The 22672-nt window shown below is 37.6% G+C and overlaps 1 protein-coding gene across 2 annotated transcripts; it reads right to left on the bottom strand.

Annotated features, from left to right (window-relative positions):
- Positions 1-3: 3 nt before the first annotated feature.
- LOC132850464 (signal transducer and activator of transcription 1-like) lies at positions 4-21216 on the bottom strand. Of its 2 annotated transcripts, XM_060877081.1 has the most exons (24): positions 21044-21216; positions 18849-18976; positions 18299-18443; positions 18083-18178; positions 17334-17423; positions 16805-16883; positions 14966-15060; positions 13413-13564; positions 12972-13130; positions 12772-12864; positions 11023-11082; positions 10895-10924; positions 10718-10808; positions 10564-10605; positions 9829-9912; positions 9629-9727; positions 9383-9518; positions 8646-8701; positions 5614-5708; positions 5304-5443; positions 3845-4033; positions 754-829; positions 551-647; positions 4-325 (listed from the first exon to the last, which is right to left on the bottom strand). In XM_060877081.1, the coding sequence occupies exons 2-24, from the start codon at positions 18974-18976 to the stop codon at positions 305-307; spliced, it is 2253 nt and encodes a 750-aa protein (XP_060733064.1). In that variant the 5' UTR covers positions 21044-21216; the 3' UTR covers positions 4-304. The 2 variants fall into 2 exon arrangements, with proteins under 2 accessions (XP_060733064.1, XP_060733063.1); XM_060877080.1 differs by lacking the exon at positions 21044-21216 and having other exon boundaries at positions 4-377.
- Between the last annotated feature and the right edge of the window lie 1456 nt (positions 21217-22672).

Raw genomic sequence — 22672 nt, forward strand, 5'->3', positions numbered from 1 at the left:
ATATATATGTATAGTATATTTTTATTTGTGAACATGTGACCGGGTTCAGAATATGAGCTGTGTGAACACGTGAAACTGTTTCAAATTACAAGTCTGTATTATTACTTTAAGATGTACAATATTAAATAAAGCTGTGAGGAAAATTCTGTCTGTCTCTTCACCCAGTTCTGGTACATAATGATTTTTTACAAAATGTGCAATTCAAGAAATTCACCATAAAACACACACACACACACACACACATGTTAAATTTCTCTTTCAGGAAAGATGGAGGACGAAGATGGGAGCGTTCGCTGCTGCAGATTTACTGCGGCAAACTTTCACACTGATGAGAGAAAAAAAATAAAATAAAATCAGCATGTAGGTTTCCTTTAAACCTGAAAGGACAGATTGAGTATCAGTCAGCGTTAAAGCAATACAGTGACGTTTTGTTTCATCTACAAAAGCCTCTGAAACAGATGGTGTTTTAAACATTTTAAACTCATACAAACAGATGTACAGTAGAGCATCTTATTGTTGTAAATGAAGAGTATAAGTACATTTTTATTACCAATTCATCCATGCCGTTGTTTTTGTTAATGCTCTGCAGCACACAGAAATCCTCTGGACTCAAAGGTAGGTTTCTGTTCTGAAGTCTTCCTTCTGGGCTGCAGAGGTGAAAGAAAGCATTGCAACAGTTATTCATCTTAAAAAGAAATCTGCTTTATCATACAATATACTTTTATTATTGAGGTTATATTTAACCAAACGCACTCTGACACTGAAATGATCCGTCTCTGCAAGTAAGGATCCGGGGCAAACGGTTTATCCACGTCCATGTCTTCTGAAGCTGAAATCATTAACGGTGTCAAGGTTATTGATTTTTATATAACGCTCCAGTCAACACATCACAGACGGTATACAGAGGTGGGTAGAGTAGCCAAAAATTGTACTCAAGTAAAAGTACTGTTACTTCAGAATAATATGACTCAAGTAAAAGTAAAAAGTAGACATCCAAATAATTATTTGAATAAGAGTAAAAAACTACTCAAGTACTGAGTAACTGTTGAGTAACGTCTGATTTTTTTAACACGACAACAATCAGACAGACAAAAATACAAAATAATCTTTAGGCAAATTATGGCTCATCCAATCAATAAAATAAATTAAAATTAATTAATTACAAAATAGTTTAAATTAAAATAATTCAGGTAAATTCAAGTACTTAATAAATAAAATAATAATAAATAAAAAATAAATATGCACAAGTAACACAAATTTCCAAACCTTTATACTTTTTTACCAGGCAGAACTAGAACAAGGCAGCCCATAAATTCTCATAAACTGTGTGTGTGTGTCTCCAGTGACAGAACAACAGAAGGAAACACACACACACACACACACACACACACACACACACACACACATTTCATTTCTTTTGTGTTGTGATTGTTGCACATTTGATGCCTTGATGAAAGGGCAATAATAATGAAATACATCTCTACTCCTTTAATTCATTTCAGGAAGCCTCTAGTACTTTCCTTAGTTTCAGGTAAACTAAAGCTTCTGGTTGCAAAGCTGTTTTTGTTTCTCAAAATATCTTCCTTCATGTTCATCAGAACAAAGAGATTTATACAGGTTTGTAACAACATGAGAGTGAGTAAATGATGACAGAATTTTCATTTTAAGTGAACTATCCCTTTAAATACAGTTGAGGCCAAAATTATTAGCCCCCCAGGAATTTTGGAACATTTTCCTAAAGATCTTTCCAATTTTTGTAGCATTGATAAAACTTGATATAATCAAACATTCACCAGTGCTATTTAGTAGCTTTTGGTACATTTTGAAATATAAAATACATTTATAGGCTTGCTTTATAATCAAATATAGTGAAAATGGGGTGGTCAAAAATATTAGCCCCTTGTGAATATTTGCTTTCAAAACACACCCAATTAATCAATCAGCTTTCAAAACACACCAAATTAATCAATCAGTTTTCAAACCACACCTGTGCAGTCAATTGGCTTCCTAACAATACCTGGGCATTCAATCAGCATTAAAGGACTCCAAGGAACAGGGCACTTGAACACATTATTGGGAGAGACTATTTTTACTCACCATGCCAAAGACAAAGGAAATCAGTCTTGAGCTCAGAAAGAAGATAGTGGAGACTCATGATAAGGGGGAAGGTTATACTGCCATTTCCAAGCGTTTCACAGTGTCTAGAACCGCCGTACGTTGCATCATTGCCAAGTACAAGGAGACAAATTCTGTAAGAAACAAACCTGGGCGTGGTCGTAAGCGCAAGATTTCAAGAACCCTGGAGAGGAAAATAGTCAGAGATATCAGCAAGATGCCCCGGACATCTGCCAAGATGATTGTTGCTGACCTGGCCTCTTCTGGAGTTGATGTTTCAAGGAACACAGTTGTGAGGGCTCTTCATCGTGGTGGGCTTCAGGGCCATCGTCCCAGAAGAACCCCTTTACTCAAACAGCGGCACATCACAGCTAGACTGAGGTTTGCCCGTGAACATTTGAAAGGTAAAGATGAGTTTTGGGAGTCTGTGCTTTGGTCTGATGAGACTAAACTGGAACTGTTTGGGCACATGGATGTTGCTTATGTTTGGTGAAGAAAGGGTGAGGCCTTCAACTCTAAGAACACAGTTCCCACTGTTAAACATGGTGGTGGCAGCATCATGCTGTGGGGCTGTTTTGCAGCTTCAGGCACAGGGAGCCTTGTTCGGGTGCATGGCATCATGAAAAAAGAAAATTATGTTGACATTTTGAGGGATAATATGCAGAAATCTGCTCGTAGTCTAGCCTTAGGTCAACGCTGGGTCTTCCAACAAGACAATGACCCAAAGCATACATCGAAATTGGTCCAACAGTTCCTGAAGGATACCAAAACCAAGGTCCTGGAGTGGCCCGCACAGAGCCCAGACCTCAATCCTATTGAGAATTTGTGGTGAGTGCTCAAAGTCAATGTCCATGCTCGGAAGCCATGTAATTTGGACCAGCTGGAGCAATTTGCAATGGAAGAATGGGCTAAAATCCCTCAGGAAACCTGTGCCAACCTAGTAAAGAACTACTCTAAGAGGTTGTTGTCAGTTGTGGCTCAGAAAGGGTTCACTATTGACTATTAATGACCGGGGGCTAATAATTTTGGACATTTCATTTTTGCCCTTTCTTGTTTCAACTCACTATTTCAATTAAATATCCTAATCAAACTTAGTGGAGATTTTGTCTTTGTTATTTTGGAAACAAATACACTATAAAACACTTGTTGTTAATGGTCATTTCCATGGAGAAATCAAGAGTTTTGTCTAATTTCATAAGGGGGCTAATAATTTTGGCCTCAACTGTATGTGTGTTCGGCGCTGTAAGAAACGACACGTCTGACGTCATCTGTTTGTCGGCTCTTGCGGCGCTGAGTAAAGTTGAGCATAAAAAAACTGAACAAAACTGTTGTGTCACTAACTAACGCGTCCCGCCGCTGAGATTGAGTATTGTAACGTGACGAGACTGAACAACTACGTTTGATTGGTGAAACACAGTCACGTGGTAGAGCCTTAGCGGAAGTTTCTCTATCTGTCAAAATTAAACATTAAAATTGATGCGTAGAATACCAAAGAGGTAAAAAGAAAAGTAACGAGATCATTGTAGCCTAATGTAGCGGAGTAAGAGTACAGTTTCTTCTTCACAAATCTACTCAAGTAAAAGTAAAAAGTATAGTGATTTAAAACTACTCCTAGAAGTATATTTTTTTCAAAAACTTACTCAAGTAAATGTAACGGAGTGAATGTAACTCGTTACTACCCACCTCTGACGGTATATTAAGGCTAAAGCGATAAATCGAGTGTGTGTACCGTCTGATGTGCTGCTGTAGTAGTGGCCGAACGCGACGTCTTTTGGGATGTCCGGATACAGGTAGAGCAGAGGATTTTCTGGAATGTTCTCCGTGTCCATTAACATGTAGTTCCGGATGACGTCAGGGAAAGTGAGGTTGACTAAATCCGACTTCCTGTAGGGCTTCACAGAGTGTGTCTGAGGTTGACCTGCGTTTCACACGACAGAATACGTTAGATGTATCTGATAAAATGTTTGTTGTCTCTACGTCATTATACACTGCTACGACATTCTTTACTCTGATTATATTACATCACTAATCACGCCAAATGGTCATGTGTTTTCTGTACAATTGTGTGGTTCTGACTTTGCAGGAACAGAACAAATGTGTGACGGTCAGGTGTCTGCGTGGTTTAAGCCGTATAATGTTGTTCGGCCAAAAGGCGAAAGAAAGGGAATTTATTAAGAAAACAGCAAACACAAAAACACTGGGGAAGATAAAGCATGTGAGATAATAAAACAAACACAGAGTTCAAACACAAGGACTCAGCAAACCACCAGCACATGACAACAGGTATATATACAGAGGACAATCATTGAGATACAAGGAACACGGGTGCAGAGGCAGAACGGATTAAAGGTGGGGTGCACGATGTTTAAAAGCCAAAGCTGACATTTGAAATCACGAAAACAAACACGCCCCTAACCCAAATGGGTGTCACCCCTGTTTTGATAGCTCCTCCCCACACATACATACGTAACCCAGGCAACTACTATGGCGGAACCTGTTGGGGCAGCTGGCCGAGGGGATATTTTTATCAATAAATGAACACAATGAGTAATACTATGGTAATACAAATGTGTTTTTGTAGTACTGTGTGTTGTACCGTGAAAGGTTTAGCTCCGTTTCACGCGGAAGACGTTCAGTTCTCTCCAGCGCTGGAAAGCTGATCCTATATTAACACGGGTCCTGCTGCTTGCCTTATCGTAAGCCTTTTTTCGCTTTTTGTTTTTATCCTCCATGTCAATGTTTCAATCGCTTTCTGCTAATGTCACACATTCGCACTGAACACTCTCTCAGCTGCATATTGACAAGACACGCCCCTTTATGCTCATTGGCTACACTTTTGTTTTGTTTGTCGGCCCGACTCAGTTTTTTGAAGCATTTCTTAAACATTGTGCATCACCCCACCTTTAAGCATAGGGCGGGGCTGAGACTTTAACACAAAACAAACAAAAGCACATAACACAAGCCTGCCAGAACGTCCCCCTGGTGTTCAGGCACAGTGCAACATGTAGTGAAATGCTTTACTGACTGTCCGTGTCATAAAAATAGAATCGATACTAAGAGAATTATTCCTTTTATTATAATAATTATATATTTTTTTTATTTTAATATGTTTCTGTTCAGGGTTCAGATAAACTTATTCCACAAGTCTTGAGTATATCACTTTCCACAAGCTGAGCTACCAACCCTACCGTTCAGGGACTGCTCCACCCACGTGATGGTGATGCCTCCGTCTTTACATGTCTCACTGAAGCGCAGGAGGAAAGTGCCTGGACGTTTGTCTTGAAGCAGAATTTTCTCCTTCTCTTTACTAACAAAGCCCATGATATACCTGAACACATATAAAGACAAGCGGTTTACTCCATGCAGTCTGTTATCTTCAGAAACTCTACTCTAACTAGTCTGGGATCTGCAGATAAACTGTTACGTGAAAGTACACAGTTACAGCAGACTGAATTCAGCGTCAACATAAGAACCTGTTCTATGTTCTTGTTTTCTTACCCATCATTCCAGATATTCAGTAAGCATCGTTTAATGAGGTCCAGGATTCCATCAAGCCACAGCCAGAAAGCAACTCCTCTCTCATTGGATGACGTCTGAATTTAAAAAAAAAAAGATACGAAATGAATGAATTCTAGTTTAGAGAAATTGATACGTACAATTAAGGGGCGACTTTTTAATTTGTAAAGCAAAACTACGTAAAGATTCGTATATGTGTGAATTTGGCCTGAGTCTGCTCAAAAGTTTGTGTCCTCGGTTGTACAACCCCTGGCAAAAAGTATGGAATCACCCTTCTCAGAAGATGTTCATTCAAATGTTTAATTGTGTAGAAAAAAAACAAGCACATATATGCCACAAAACAAATTTCACTCAATCCAAACTTCTGGCTGTATAAAACACTTAAAAATAAACAAAGAAAGATAACTATAGTCCATTACAACTGTTTTTACAGATCAAACAGAGGAAAAAAATATGGAATCACACAAATCTGAGGAAAATTATATGGAATCACCAGGCACTTTGCATTTCTAAAGCAAACACCTGTATCTGATTACAACTGCTAATTAGTCTGCAGTTAAAAAAGAGTGCTTGCACACATTAGTGATGTGTTGAACCAAGATGATTGACATAACTCATGGCTCCAACACGAGAGATGTCAGTTGAAACAAAGGAGAGGATTATCAAACTTCTCGAAGAAGGTAAATCTTCACGGAATGTTGCAAAAGATGTTGGTTGTTCCCAGTCAGCTTTGTCTGAAATCTGGACCAAGTACAAATCAAATGGAAAGGTTGGAAAAAAAAAAAAAGCCTACTGGTAGACCAAGAAAGACATCAAAGCGCCAAGACAGAAAACTTAAAGCAATATGCCTTGAAAACAGAAAATGCACAACAAAACAAATGAGGAACAAATGGGCAGAAAGTGGAGTCAATGTTTGTGACCGGACTGTAAGAAATCGCCTAAAAGAAATGGGATTTACATACAGAAAAGCCAAACGAAAACCATCATTAACATCTAAACAGAAAAAAACAAGGTTTCAGTGGGCTAAAGAGAGACAATCTTGGACTGTTGATGACTGGATGAGAGTTATATTCAGTGATGAATCACGAGTCTGCATTGGGCAGGGTGATGATGCTGGAACTTTTGTTTGGTGCCGTTCCAATGAAATTTATAAAGACAACTGCCTGAAGAAAACATGCAAATTTCCACAATCATTAATGATATGGGGTTGTATGTCAGGTAAAGGTATGAGAGAGATGACAGTCATTACATCTTCTATAAATGCACAAGTTTATGTTGAGATTTTGGACACTTTTCTTATTCCATCAATTGAAAGGATGTTTGGTGATGGTAGCATCATTTTTCAGGATGATAATGCATCGTGTCATATAGGGCAAATTCTGTGAAAACATTCCTACAGGAAAGACATATAATGTCAATGGCATGGCTTGCAAATAGTCCGGACCTCAATCCAATTGAAAATCTGTGGTGGAAATTAAAGAAAATGGTCCACGACAAGGAAGGCTCCAACCTGCAAAGCTGATCTGGCAGCTGCAACAAGACAAAGCTGGAGACAGATTGATGAAGTATACTGTTTGTCATTAGTTAAATCCATGCCTCAGAGAATTCAAGCTGTTATAAAAGCCAGAGGTGGTGCAACAAAGTACTAGTAGTGTTTTTATTTGGTGATTCCATATAATTTTCCTCAGATTTGTGTGATTCCATATTTTTTTCCTCTGTTTGATCTGTAAAAACAGCTGTAATTGACTATAGTTATCTTTCTTTGTTTATTTTTGTGTTTTATACAGCCAGAAGTTTGGATTGAGTGAAATTTGTTTTGTGGCATATACAGTATGTGCTTGTTTTTTTTTCTACACAAATAATCATTTGAATGAACATCTTCTGAGAGGGGTGATTCCATACTTTTTGCCAGGGGTTGTATATGAATAGTACTCTAGCATATGTATAATACATACACACATGTTTATTTGATTTCATTGTTTCTATTATTTATATATATATCGTCGCTGTCGGGCGGAATCCTCATATCTCCAAAACCGTTATTTTTCAGGAAATTAAAAAAAGGCCGTACCTTATCTGCAGTGCACAAGGTTTAGTCTGCGTTGCAGTGGATTGCGCTAAATTCCTGTCCTCAGACGAGCACCAGAACTAGCGGGGGTCAAGATTTTTTTTCTTTGAGCCCAGTGTTTTGAAGACATTTACCTCAGAAGACGTGTTGATTCGTTGCGACTCTTATTGAGGAGAAATATGCCGCGAATCTCTCCCGCAGAGTGACGAAGAGGTGGACAGTTGAAGTGTCCAATGGAGTTATGAGATTTGTGCTCAAGCTATTTTCAAGACTTTAGATTGGTTAATAACTTGTAAAAATAACAGACCCACGTGGGGACTGACCAATAGCATCGATATGTGAAAAAATATGAAATTGACCAAATTTGGACATACGAGGTTTCCACCCGACAGCGACGATATTTTATTGTGTATTTCTTATGTTAGGTTTTCTTTGAGGTCACTGCTGTGTCATCTCTTACTATGAGGGATTAATAAAGTCATCTCACCTCTTCCATAGAGCTTGAAAAAGCCTTATAAAGTCAGGTTATTTTATAGAAGTGCTTTTGTGGGACAAATGAACTATTGTCAGAGTGAAGATCAAATAAAACAAAGCAAACGCATAAACATTAGACACTAGATGAGAAAGATCTTAGAAATAAGCAGAGAAACATGAAGAAATAATATTTCTTAATATTTCTTGCTTGTTTCATTTCTTTCTTTATTAATGTTTTGCTAAACTTGTACATGAATGCCCTGCTGCTTTTGAGAGTCTGGGGAAATGTTTCTCTCTAAACCACACCCAGCTGTTTGGTCTGTATCTGTCATCCGTCATGTCATGCTCGATAAGTTTCGTTTCATCAGAAACCTTATCAGTGTAAAAGTACAACAAACAAAGATGTAAAGAAACAAAGCAGAACTGGAACAGAGTTATAGTGAATGTGGATAAACCGCATTAATCCGCTCACCTTAATGAACTTGCTCCAGGAGACCGGAGATTTCGGGTCTTCTTGAGCCTCAGGACCTGCGGACATGAGGATAGAACATGAAATACTCTGTTTATTTGATTTATACAGGATTTACTTTCAAATTTGAAGTGTATTCCATGTACATCTCTGCGAATTTGTTGCTATAGAAATTATCATGTAGAACGAGCGCATTAATATAAATCTTTGCTAGCGTCAGAGCTGCGGCTAATTAATGTTAATTGATTAATGCCAGATGATCGGACAGGTTAGAATCCAGAATTGTGCAGCGCTGTGGATAAAATAAGGTATCAATATACTGGATGTCTATTAAAATGACTCCTTGAGTTTGTTCATTTAAAACTAAATATTAAACTTTTTATCAAGACGTTTTTAGAAATAGCATCCAGAGTGTTTAAAGTCAGCATAAAAACGCATACTTATTTTTATTTGACCTAAAACATGTGCTATTGAACTGTCCATTAATTTTAATTACAGCTGACGTCACAGCGTGGAACGTCACAGATCCGGTTTCAAAGGGTACAGCTACCCTTAGGCTACAACTGTCAACGGCCATCGGCGTTCCCACATGCTCAGTCACTGGACTTTGATTCAGTGCCGTTTCATGAGGTATACGCTCAGTTTCTTTAGGTTCCCAAACTTTCTATACCTTTGTATTTCTGCTGTGGTTTCCAGTTTAGGAAATGTATGTGTTCTGTGTAGGTGTATCTGTAGCTCACCGAGTATTTTATCTGCGAGCATGCTCAGTTGCTCCGTGTTAAGACCTCTCTTAGTGATCGAGGAAAACTGCCAGCTCAGAACCTTTGCCAGGTCTCCCCACATCATTAAAAGAGGGTTCAGGAAAAACCCAAGGTTCTGAAATAAAGTTTATTTTTATTTGTGGTAAGAGAGAGAGAGAGAGAGAGAGAGAGAGAGAGACAGACAGACAGATAGATAGACAGAGCTACCGGGAAAATGTCCCTTACCTGATAGTCAGTACAGAGCATGTTAAACCAGAGGATGGAGGCCCAGGCGCTCGGCATCTGGCTGATATGAGATATTACCACTACAGGAAGTGAGGTGGTCTGCATTTATACACAAACACACAGGAGTGGTGAACTCGATTCTCAACCTGCTCTACACTCTAGATATGCACTGTAATGTGTGTGTGTGTGTGTGTTTTTACCGTTATATCGATGGAAACATCTGCTTGCTTGAGTTGAGTGTCAAAGCTGATGGAATGAAGTTCCTCAGTGATGACAAGAGGAGACTGGAGGAAAAAAACAAACTTTGTATTATCTTTAATTTATAATATTTAACCAAATAATCACCCTCACAGAACCTTTCAACAGTGGCCTTTCAAAGCCACTGCCGGATAACTTCATTACTCTACTTATATACATTATTTTTGAACTTTAATCAAGTAAATTGTTTTAAAGTATTTTAAAATGGAAAACGATAAAAAAAAAACTTTTTACTCCTTACATTTTTATATTGATCCTCAAATACTCTATTGCTAAAGGTCCTTTTAATGAGAGGAAAAATGTACATAAACACAAGGTGATGGGTCTGAATTAAATATATAGCAAGTTTAATAAAACCTAGGAATTATTACAGTTTTTCTGTACTTAATTCCAACCTTGCAATATCAGGCAATGTGTAAAAATAAATAAATAATTCTTAAAATTAATTGAACTCACACTACAGTCAGTAAACCTGTATGTTTATTGTTAATTTTTACATGAAAGGTTTCTTAATAAACATTGATTTGGTTTAGAGTATGTTAATAAAAGCATAAAAGTATAAAATAAATCAATTTATAAATCAATTTATTCTTCATAAATGAAATAACATACAAAATACACACACACACACACACACACACACACACACACACACACATATATATACATTTTCCAACCTCATTTGTTTTACTTCCAGCTGTTTTCTGTTCTTTCAGTTGCTGTATGAAAAAAATAAAATAAGGAAAAACATTATTATTAGAAAGTTACTACAGAAATAGTCATTAAAATTTCAGAATCCACAGTTCATCAGTAAAACTGTGCCACTCATACCAAGTGCCGGAACTCTGCAGACAGGCAGCCACTGGATTCCTCCATATTCATGACTTTACTATTGGTTCCTAAAATATTGAACCTACGGAATCTGAATTACAAGATGATTAAAGTAATTAGCAAACATTCATTATTTATTATTCAGCTTACCAAAAAGTACAAAGTGCAAATTTTTACCCCTTGGCTGTATTCTTTTCTGTTATATCCCTAAGCAGAAAATAAAGTACAGCAATAATTAAAACTACAAAATATAAATTATAGTTAATAAATACAGATAACTTGAGTATTTCAGCATAGAAACGTACTTATCGAAAGAGGCTTTAACTTTTAGCTGGCAGTTCAACTCCGGTAGTTTGACCAGCAGCCTAGGAAAAGGGAAAATGTTGTTGTTATTGCTGCCCTTGTTGTTGAAATGTGAAAGTTTTTCCCAACACCATGATATTCCGTGTAGAGGTAATAGAGCAAAAAGTTGTAGTTTTTATCTCATCTGTGGTTATTTGAGTAAATAACTCCTCCTCTATAACTCCTGACAGGATGCCATCATATGCAATAATAATAAAATATGTGCATTAATATCATACCATACCATTTTGTCCTTTGTTTGTACTATTGTATACAAATTAAATGTAGAATATTGAATTTATATTTCATTATATTTATTTCTCTTGTACTGTAAAGCAGTTTTAATATTTAATAAAGTTATATCTTATAATAATTGTGCTATTCAGTTAGGTTAACCTGTGAACATTTGAATTACATTTGAATGTTTATTAGAGAACTGTGGTCATTTGAATTCAATTTTGTGCTTCTCAGTTAACTCTGATGTTTGAGTAAATATATGATCATTTGAATTGATTGTGGTGTTTGTTTGAGTAAATATATGAACATTTGAGTTGATTGTGGTGTTTGTTTGAGTAAATATATGATCATTTGAGTTGACTGTGGTTTTTGAGTAAATATATGAACATTTGAGTTGATTGTGGTGTTTGAGTAAATATATGATCAACTGAGTTGATTGTGGTGTTTGTTTGAGTAAATATATGAACTTTTGAGTTGATTGTGGTGTTTGTTTGAGTAAAATATTTGAATCGATTGTGGTGTTTGTTTGAGTAAATATATGATCATTTGAGTTGATTGTGGTGTTTGTTTGAGTAAATATATGATCATTTGAGTTGATTGTGGTGTTTGAGTAAATATATGAATATTTGAGTTGATTGTGGTGTTTGTATGAGCATATATATGAACATTTGAGTTGATTGTGGTGTTTGTTTGAGTAAATATATGAACATTTGAGTTGATTGTGGTGTTTGAGTAAATATATGCTCATTTGAGTTGATTGTGGCGTTTGTTTGAGTAAATATATGATCATTTGAGTTGATTGTGGTGTTTGAGTAAATATATGATCATTTGATCATTTGTTTGACTAAATATATGATCATTTGAGTTGATTGTGGTGTTTGTTTGAGTAAATACTGTATATGATCATTTGAGTTGATTGTGGTGTTTGTTTGAGTAAATATATGATCATTTGAGTTGTTTGTGGTGTTTGAGTAAATACATGATTATTTGAGATGATTGTGGTGTTTAATTGAGACATAATTGAGTTGTTCTTCTGAGTTAACTCTGTTGTTTGAGTTAATTGAGTTGTTCATTTGAGTTGAATGTAGTGTTCAGTTGAGCTCACTGGTGTACATTTGAGTTGAGTTGCGGTCATTTGAGATTGAGAGTGTTTTTCCTTTGGGTTAATCAGAGTTTGAGTTGAGTCATACATCTGAGTTGACAATGTTGAACATTTGAGATACCTGTGGTCATTTCATTTCATTGTTTTCTCCTGACCTAACTGTAATGGTCACTTGAGTTAACCTGTAGTCATTTGTGTTGGCTGTTGTGTTCAGCTGAGCTTCAGATATTTGAGATTATTGTGTTAAAGTTAATCTGTGGTCATCTCATTCATCTAAGTTTTGATTGTTGCTGTTTGACCCACCGTTTATTTGACTCTGTCTATAGTTAAATAAACTCTCTTGAGCAAAAGTTCATTCATGTCTAAAAATTACCTGATTTTAACTGTAAACTGCACACCAGTCTTTAGCACCAGTGGTCTCTGCGGATGCGTGGGCATGCACGGCTGCCTTTCCACCACAATGGAACTGAAACACACAACACATGCACTTACATTCTGCAGTAGCGTATAAACCTGACCACAAAACCTTGTCAGATTCCACCTCTGACTGTGTAACCCTCAAAAGTGACGTACTTGATGAGGAGATTTTTGAAGAGCGACTGCATCTGCTCCTGCAATGAGCTCATGTTCAAAGCGATGGGGTCGTTTTTGTAAGTGAAGTTCAGCACCAGTTCCTGCAGCGTGTTTAGCTGATGACGGATCTGCTGCAAACATTCTGCCACTGCTGTGAACCTGAGAACATTTTTTTTTACTGATTTACTTACTGTATAAGTCAAATGTATGCAGAAAGATGATGGAAACTACAAGAGTAGGTAGACAAAATATATATATCTTATTGCTACAGATAGTTTAGTTTAAATCTATGTTTGACCAGATCCAGGAGTGGTTATGCCGCTCTGGTATGATCCTTTGGGTTCGAAACCTTTTAAAAATGATTGATTAATGATTAATGACTGTTGATTCCAAACTTTTCAAACTGTAGTGTAAATGTACATGTGTTCAAAAAAACCTCACCAGTTCTGTAACTGATCCAAGCAAGCATTTGGAGGGCCACCAATGCAAGCTATCTGTTGCCTCTGCTTCCACTCTGGAAGCGTTTCTGATATGAGTGTGCTCTGGGTCAGATCTGCTAATTGTAGTGTATTTAATAAGTCCTTTACAACTACCTGCAGATACACATACACATAAATCACACATAAAGGTATACTGTAGCATATGTGTTTAATGTCTTTTGTTGTTCAGACAAAGTGTATACTGTTAGTAAGGTATGTTGCGACACACAGTATGTGGCAAAGCTGGTTGGATTTGTCACAAATACCCGAACTGTCACCTAGCCAGTTCCATGGCTAACCAACAAACCTGTGTTTTTGTTACGAGTAATTATTAGTATTTTACTTTTTATACAAGTATTATTAGCAAATAAAAGTGCGAGTGCATTTTGCATGCCTCTTTCTTGCAGCTTCATGTTGCTGCAGAAGTTGGATTGGTTTAGCCGGCTGAATCAAGTTAGACAGCTCCTAAATGGCCATCACTCAGGTCAGGAAGAAAAAAATCAGGCCAGTGCTAAGTCAAGTAAGAATGTCAGGAATCCCCAAAGGATCCTGGTGGGGAGCATTACTCCTCTCCAGCAAGAGAGTTACAATATTGGCCAATCACAGAAAAGGATGGTCAGAAACAGGAAGCCCCTGGAACCCAGTACTGCTTGACAGCAGCACAGGCTTGAGGAGCAGAGAACTCAGAGTATGGGATGCAGCATCATCACGAAGAGACTGGTGTCATCACCATGGCAGCAATAGGCCTAGTTCAATCAGTGGCTGCATAACTACTCAAGGTTCTACAGAGGTGATGCAGCTGAGCCTAAAGGAAAAGGTGACCACACTCAAGGTAATTATTAAACAGCACTACATTCCATTTACCACATTTTGACAGACACCCTTATCCTGAACAACTTACATTTATCTCCTTTATACAACTGAGCAATTGACGTTACTTGCTCAAGAGCCCCAGCAGTGGCAGCTTGGTGATCCTGGGATCCTATCTCCCCATCAAAAGGCCAACACTGTACTACCAGTTCCAGACCGATCCACTGCACAGTGCAGACTTAGACCAAGGGAGAAACCTCAGTCTGGAAGTGCCAGCTGACAATTTGGGCAGGCATTCCCTGTTTTCTAAGGAGTTACAACCTAACCTAGCCTTCAAATGTACTATAAGCAAAGAACCTGTAAGTTCATTAACATGTATCCTGCATGATCTAATCGCATGTGGACAGCATTAAGTACATGTGTGCACCTGCTTTTTAAAGACTTTTTGTGACCCAATTCTTCAAAAAAACATTCACCAGTGGTCTGGAAAGCATATAACCACATCATATTTGTAGAGCTAATGCAAATGCACTCAGAAAATTCCTGCACAACTCATCAACTCCATCATTGCTCTTGCCAAAAAAAATGTATCATCGAGGGGCTGTTTGGCAATTGAACCAAAAAATAGAGCTGTCTGCTACTGGGCTAAAGGATAAAGGCGACTAACGGATGAAAAGCAAGCAGCCGCATTTAGCATTGGCTTACCTCTCTCATTCTGTTCAGATTAAGGTATATATCTCTGATCTTCAACTGCTCCATCTGAATCTCTTTTGCTATAGATGCATTTACTTCAACCTCCACTGAAAACACAAAGCATACATGATTCATCACATCACATGACTGATGCATCCAAATCTATTTAGATTCATTGTTCGTTCAATTAGTTTCAAATGCTTTATATCGGCGGTTCTCAAGCTTCAGGTCTCCCTAAACCTGTTTCTGTAACAAAACCTTTTCCACACCCATAAAACACATTAGGTCAGAGTTGACTCCGGTGCTTGAACGCTTAAATAAGGCTTTGTAATATGTATTTTTTATGTAATAATGGTTCTCAAAGTCAGGTCCATAAAGTAAAGCAGAAGGGTTTGTGATTTTTTTCTTGTTACAGTGGAGACATCACAGCTTAGATGATCAAAGTTATTATAACTTTGTATATACAGTAATACCTCGAGATACGAGTTTAATTCGTTCCCTGACCTTGCTCGTATCTCAAATTGCTCGTATCTCAAAGCAATTTTCCCCATTTAAATTAATTGAAATCCCATTAATCCGTTCCAGCTCGCAAAATTCCACTCCAGTTGTTTTGTTTGTGTTTTGAATATGAAAAATGTACAGTACCTGTATTTATAAATGACAAATATTGTATAAAAACATACAGTAATAAAAGAGAATGTTAAAAAAATAAACTGGTTTTACTTTACGGAAGATGCGCACGGAGGTTGAGGGAGGAGTAAACAGGCGGAGGAGTTAGGGGGAGTTAGGAGGAGTTACACTTTCACTTTCGTTTACTTACTTGCACTCTTAATGCTACTTTACACTTAAATGGAACTTAACTAAACTTCATTTAGAGCAGGAAGAGCAGCAACTAGAAAATAGAATAGACCCCCCCGTATAACTGAACATTAATCATGCATAGAGTTAAAAATAGGAAAGGAAAATAATAAATGGATAAATAAATAATTAAATAGAGAGAGAGAGAGAGAGAGAGAGAGGAAGAGAGAGAGAAAAATATGTGGAGATTTATGTGTAACTGGTATAATGAACACAGGTTCCGGCATGGTGGAGTCGGGGTTGGAGGAGGGAGTTTAAATCACAGCAGCAGCGAAGCGCTAGAGCAGCTCTATGAATGGGAATTTAAATTGTCGGGTAATATGGATGTCGTAACTGGTTGTCGTGGACAGCTGATTCAGCTGATGCTGATGCACGCTTGACGACGTGGCCTGCCAGAATTAACGCAATGCTTGATTTCTCTTAACTTAACTGAACTTAATTGCTACAATTTCTGTTTTCTTTACATTAATTTTGCTTAATTTTCTTCATCGCTTTTCTTTTCACTTGTTTTTGCCTTTTTTGTCACTCTTTCCTCACTAACATCTGCCGGTCGTTTTAATAAAAACCTGTCCGGTCGGCATATCAGATGCGGTGTAGTCGCACAAGTTCAGAGTTTTTAACGGATCCAACACTCAAAACGGAATCCGAAAATTACGGACCCGCAGATGGTCGGCACCTCACGCAGCCCCTTTGTGACTCCCCATAGGAAATGAATGACTTCCTGTTTATCGGCCGTCGTTTGACGTGTGCAGTGGAAAGGCGGCTTTAACAGAGCACACTGGGTTGTTGGGGATCTTTGTTTCGGCGGCGGCGGCTCGGATGCTCGTATCTCAAAAAATGTGTTCATATATCAAGGCAAAAATGTGGTAGAATCACAGCTCGTATCTCAAAAAATTTGTATGTCAAAGCACTCATATCTCGAGGTATCACTGTATACAAAGCCTTATACACTTTATTTTCAAATGATTTTACACTAAAAACACAAACTCTTACTTCTACTCTGTAAAGTTTTCATCTTGAAGTCGTGCTCATCTTGTAGGTCCTCCAGAGTCTGAATGTCCTGTTCTGATTTCTATTCGCACACATATCACACAAATATTAGGAAAGCCAATGTTCCTGCCTACAGAACAAAGTTTTTCAGTATTTTTTATATACAGGAGAGGTTCACATACAAGGGAAGTGGGCTACATTTACATTTACACTATTTGGCAGACACCCTTATCTAGACCAATGATAAAAGTGCTTTGAAAAATAACACCTAATTTACAGCAGAATTATTGTTATATCTCAGCTGAGAAAGTTGGGGTCAGTGTGCAGGACCAGCTACAATGCAGTACCCCTGGAGCAGAGAGAGTTAAGGGCCTTGCTCAAGGGCCAAATAGTGGCAGATTGGCAGTGTGGCACTAGGGCTTGAACCCTGATCTTCCAAGCAACAGCCCACAGCTTTAACCGCTTGGGCTACTACTCCCCCAGTTGCAAAGTGATATTTGTTCAGTAAAATCAAGTTATATTTGTGTTTTACCTGCACTTTTTTCTTCAGCTCGTTCACCTGGTTGTCCAGTTGTTTCTGCTTCTCCATCACAATGTTGCCCTGAGGTGAGTCTGTATTATCCTAGAGAAAAGAACAACATGGCTGGTCTTGGTGAAGGTGAAGCGTGTGGTTTTGAGCTGTTTTTTTTTTCTTAATTGAAAAAATTTTTATTATTTAAATTGTCAGAGCGGACTCCCAGGTTTGCGACTCCATGACTTCACTTCAGCCATCTTGCACAAAGTGCTCCTGGGGCATTCACCATTTTATGTTCATCTGTATATAAACACACCGCCTACACTCTCTCATTGCCATATGGTCGTTTATGTTTTTCTTCCCCAGTGCTCATTCCCCTTATCCACTGCCTGCTACCTGTGCCTGTTAAAGTCTCTTCTCCTGATCCTCCATCACCATTTTGCATGTTGGTCCTGACTGCCTCCCTGACATACATTGTCATTGCTTATTGGAAAATATATTTTTCACTTTTTTTTCATTTAAAACCAGAATGCAAATTTCTTCAAAATCCAAGTTAGCACCAGTTGAACATTGCTTGAAATACTTTCATTTCTGAGTTTATACACAGAAATTATACAGTTACTGTAGATGTGCAAAAACATTATTACTGCCAGACATTACGCACCAATTTAACAGATCTCACAGACCTCCAATCCACCATAAAAAGTGATGCTGCATTATATCACTAAATATAAAACCACTACAATAAATGACCACATGCACTGTACCTGTGTTCTGATGGCCATCTCCAGAATACTTCTTTCTTCTTTCAGGGCGTTGGATATAATCATAGCCATGTACATTGGATTTTCCTGAAAGTGTTCCTACAAGGAAAAATGAACATTTCTTGTTTGTAATTGTAAAGCAGAAGGACACTAATGATGCCAGAAGTTGTTTTTAGTTATTGATCTGATGGGATATGTTTATCTGTGTAGGTACTGCACCTGTAGGTTACGTTGTATTTTGCGGAGGTTGTGCTGAAGGAGGAAGTTGTTGCTCGGATTCAGGCGGCCGTAAAGCTCATCCAGCTTACTGAGAAGGTCATGGAAACGTAGCCTCGCTAGGGACTCATCAAGGGCTACACCATCCCTGTGCCAGATGATAATAATGATGAGTATAATCAATGGCCAAGGTCAGATTAATATATATATTGGCCAAAAACATATTGTAATGATAATAAAGAGAGAGTGTGGTGATGATAGTGACGATCAAAGAGAGTGCGTGATGATAGTACAGTAAAGATCTTCTCTGGTATAAAACATCTGATTCAGAATAATGACAATTAATTTAATTATCAAACTGTTTTTCCTTCAACAGAGGAATGTGAACGGTCAACTAGCCATAGATGTGAACATCTGAACAAACAAATAGAGGTTTATCCCAGAATTGTTCTTCTCAACGGTATCTTTCTGATGTTCTCCCAAGATACACAATGTTATTCATCACATGAAAGTCATGTGATAAAGAGATAATGTCTAGCATATCATTTCTCACCAGTCAATGGTTTCAATCCACTGGCTGAGGTACTGACGAATCTCCATGGGAAACGCATCGTTGTAAATCTGACCGATCTGCTCCAGGTATCTTGAGTCCAGCTGTTGTAGCTGATACCAAAGCGCCATCTACCAACAGAGTCAATAATCCGTATAAATCCATGTAGTGTGTAGCAAAAACCAGCTCCCATTTCCTTCTTTCCAGGCTTTCTTTCTCTAATGCATGTCATTTTCATATTAAATCATTTTATTTACATTTGAGTGACCTTCAATTTGAGTGAATAGAACTCGCAACATAACAGAAAATTCCGGAAGGTTTTGTTTTTCTATCTGAATTCTTCACTAGATGAGAACAATTCTGAGAACTGATAGATCAACTTTTACTTTCATAGCTTTTCTTTCTCACCTCAAGGATGACAATTTCCTCTCATCACTGAAGCATTGACAGTAATCTAAACCACATATACTACATAACACTCTGGTGGACAAAACAAATCGATCAGCAAGCCCAGTGTGCTGCTTGACCACACACGACTTTCAGGTACAGTTTATTTGCATGTAAGCACCCCACAATACTTCATAAAGTATAACACACACAGAGGGCCGGAAACACAAAATGACTAATAAACAGCAGAAGAAAAGCAGAATCAAAGGATATTTTGGTTCACCAAGTACATGACTTCAACTCCATCACCGATCTCAATGTGAGACTACCTGCAGGGAGGAAGTAGCCGCCCTCACTGAATGGTGCTCTGACAACGACCTCTCATTTATTGTCAGCAGATGATAGGAAATCATTGTTGAATTCAGAAGAGAAAGAGAAGCGTGCATCCCCCCCAAACCGCATCATATCGAGCACTGCAGTAGAAAGAGCGAGAAGTTCATAACGATCTACTTTACAGGAGATCCCACTTGCTCTATCCAGACTTGCCATTATACAAAAACAGTGCATTCCTTTTCTAAGCAGACTTCCAAATACTGCAGAAGGCGAGCAGTTCATAACTGTAGCGGCTTTGCATCTGGTACAAGTACAGCAAATAAACCACTGCAGAAACCCTCAGCATCGTTACAGACCTCACTCACGCCAGATACTGACCTCAGAATGACTGGAAAGTGATTCTAAGGCATACAACCACAAGACTAATGAACAGTTTCTCCTGATGATCTGCCTACCTGCTCACACCACACACACCTCCTCCTCACCACATGAAGCTTGGATTACATTTAACAAATCCAGAATATGTAACTCTGCACTTTAAATACCTGAAGGTAAGGAAGCCCTATTAGTATTCACTTACATTGTATTCTTTTGTTTGTTTCTGTTTGTGTGTAAGTTTTCTCCCTCCCTTCTGTTCACTGCATTCAGCATAATGTCTAATTCTGTAACCCACCCAATGTCCTCCTAAACTTAACCTTAGAAGCGGAGATCGTCGACGTCTCTGTCAACTGTACTGTACGTCCCTGTAACTGTGTGCAAAACTGGGTTTTTAACATTTTTTAAAAATACAGACTCTGGACTAGCCAATTTTTTTATTTCTCTTTTTGTATCGACTTTTCTTCTCATCTAAGGAAAAATCTTATTTTAAAGTTATTTTAGTTATTAAGAGAGGACTTTCAGATATCTGCTTGTCCACAGATTCAACGTCTGATCTCTCTGTGAATTCTCCAACAATCAGAAGCAAAAAAAAAAAAGCAGTGTTAGACTTGGCTGTAAAGAACAAGAGATAAAGAGGATTAATAAAACGATAAGCTGGTGATAAGCTTCAATGTCGCATCAAGTATTTACTGAATAAATCCCATGTACATAAACGGTTATGAGAGAGAGAGAGAGAGAGAGAGAGAGAGAGAGAGAGAATAAAAGTCCTCTATACCTTTCATGCTACACTTATGATAAATTTAATAACCATTGTGAGCTGTAACACACATTCCAGTGACAGTTACACAAATGAAAATCTTCAAACAAACAAATAAATAATTCTGATGCAAGTCACTTTTCCTGCAATCTGTTTTCTTTTTCCTCTCCAGCAGTTTATATAATTATAGCTGGGTGCAAAGCATTAAACTTTAATGGAAATATTGAATGAAGCAAATTGCATGCACTTTTCACATATGAAAAATTAGATTACATAATATAATATATAATCAAATAATACAATAAAATACCAAATAATATATTTTTATTCTAAAATAACTTACCTTTGTTTACAAAAAAGCCTTCGGATTCTGTCCTGAGTGTAGAATGAATAAGACTATAAATGTTCTTATTAAAAATCTTCTACAGGTTATTATAGAGACAAGTAGAGACTCGAGCCAGCTGTTCACCAGGATTCTGTAACACGATTATAATCTCTTTATGTTTTAAACCTAAAGCATGAAACACCAGTTACTGACCTGGAAGGCTGCAGGATACGGCAGCCAATCAAAACGCGGGATTATCGTGCTTCGTCCTACCTCCAGTCGACAGCCAATCATCATCGAATGCGCATGTGTTAGCCCCACCCCGTTTTTCTCTGGCTGTTCTCTTCAGTGCGCGTCCTCCCTCCGGAGTGATAATAAAACCTAACTGAGGTTAGAATAGAAACTTAGGAAGTGTCTAGAATGGGAGGAACTGCAGACAGAGCAGATGGATATTACTGCTTAGATAAATATGAGTGCAATTCCAAGTATTTCGTTGCAGCTGCTGTTTTGCATCAAGAAAAGTTATGACTGAAAACATAATGATTGTAATAATCAACAATCATAATACAATCAATACATTTGTCAGACTGTATATTTATAATCACACCCTCCAGTGTCACCCATATGAGGATGAGGTTCCCCTTTGAGTCTGGTTCCTCTCAGGGTTCATTCCTTCAATTCTAGGGAGTTTTTCCTCCCCACAGTCACCTGAGTCACCTCAGACTTGCTCATTGGGGATAAATGCAAACACATTTAAATATATCTAATATTAATCTTGAATTTTGTATTATATTAATCTTTATATTATTCTTTATATTAACCTTTTGTTCTATGTTTATGTTCTGTAAAGCTGCTTTGAGACAGTCAATTGTAAAAAGCACTATACAAATAAAATTGAATTGAACTGAATTGAATTAATAATAAAAATAAAAATTGGTGTGGTGTTAAAATCAGAAGGTATTTTAACACTGATATAAATATTAAAAGTGAAATTCTGATTTTGTTGAGAACCATTTCTAAGTCAATTTGTACTAGAGGTTTAGAGGAGAGCAGGGTCTGTTCTATCAGGGTTCTGTTTGTATGGATCAGCTGTAAAACGGGTGGGTTGTAAAACGCGTGGGTTGTAACATATCTCAATTATGAAATTACATTTGACACAAGACTAATAAACAGAATCATATAACTCATTTAGGTTGTGCACACAGGGTGTAGGTGTTGGGTTACTAATTGGAAAGTTGTGAGTTCAATCCCAGTTCAACCAAGCCACTGTTGGGCCCCTGAACAAGACCCTTAACCCTCAATTGCTAAGTTGTACAAAAAAAATGAGATAATGTAAGTCACTCTGGATAAGAGTGTCTGCCAAATGGTGGAAATGTAAATATAAGTGTCACAACCAACAAAAATGGGAGGTGGTAAGGAAAACAACAGTGGTTCGTTTTAACTGAACATTGCCGCCGTCTGCTCTAAATACTGCATAATGATTAATTGTCTTGTAATGTTCAACTTATCATGTTTCTTCCTGTTACAGGTTTAACAGGGGAAACAGTTGTTATGACTTTTACAGTTTTTCTCGTTTGCTAAAACACATTTCTTGAAGTCAACCATTTTCTCAGAACTGTAAACACAAAACCAAATATATATATAACT

Source organism: Tachysurus vachellii, chromosome 8, assembly GCF_030014155.1.
Source record: "Tachysurus vachellii isolate PV-2020 chromosome 8, HZAU_Pvac_v1, whole genome shotgun sequence".
NCBI classification, from domain to species: Eukaryota; Metazoa; Chordata; class Actinopteri; order Siluriformes; family Bagridae; genus Tachysurus; species Tachysurus vachellii.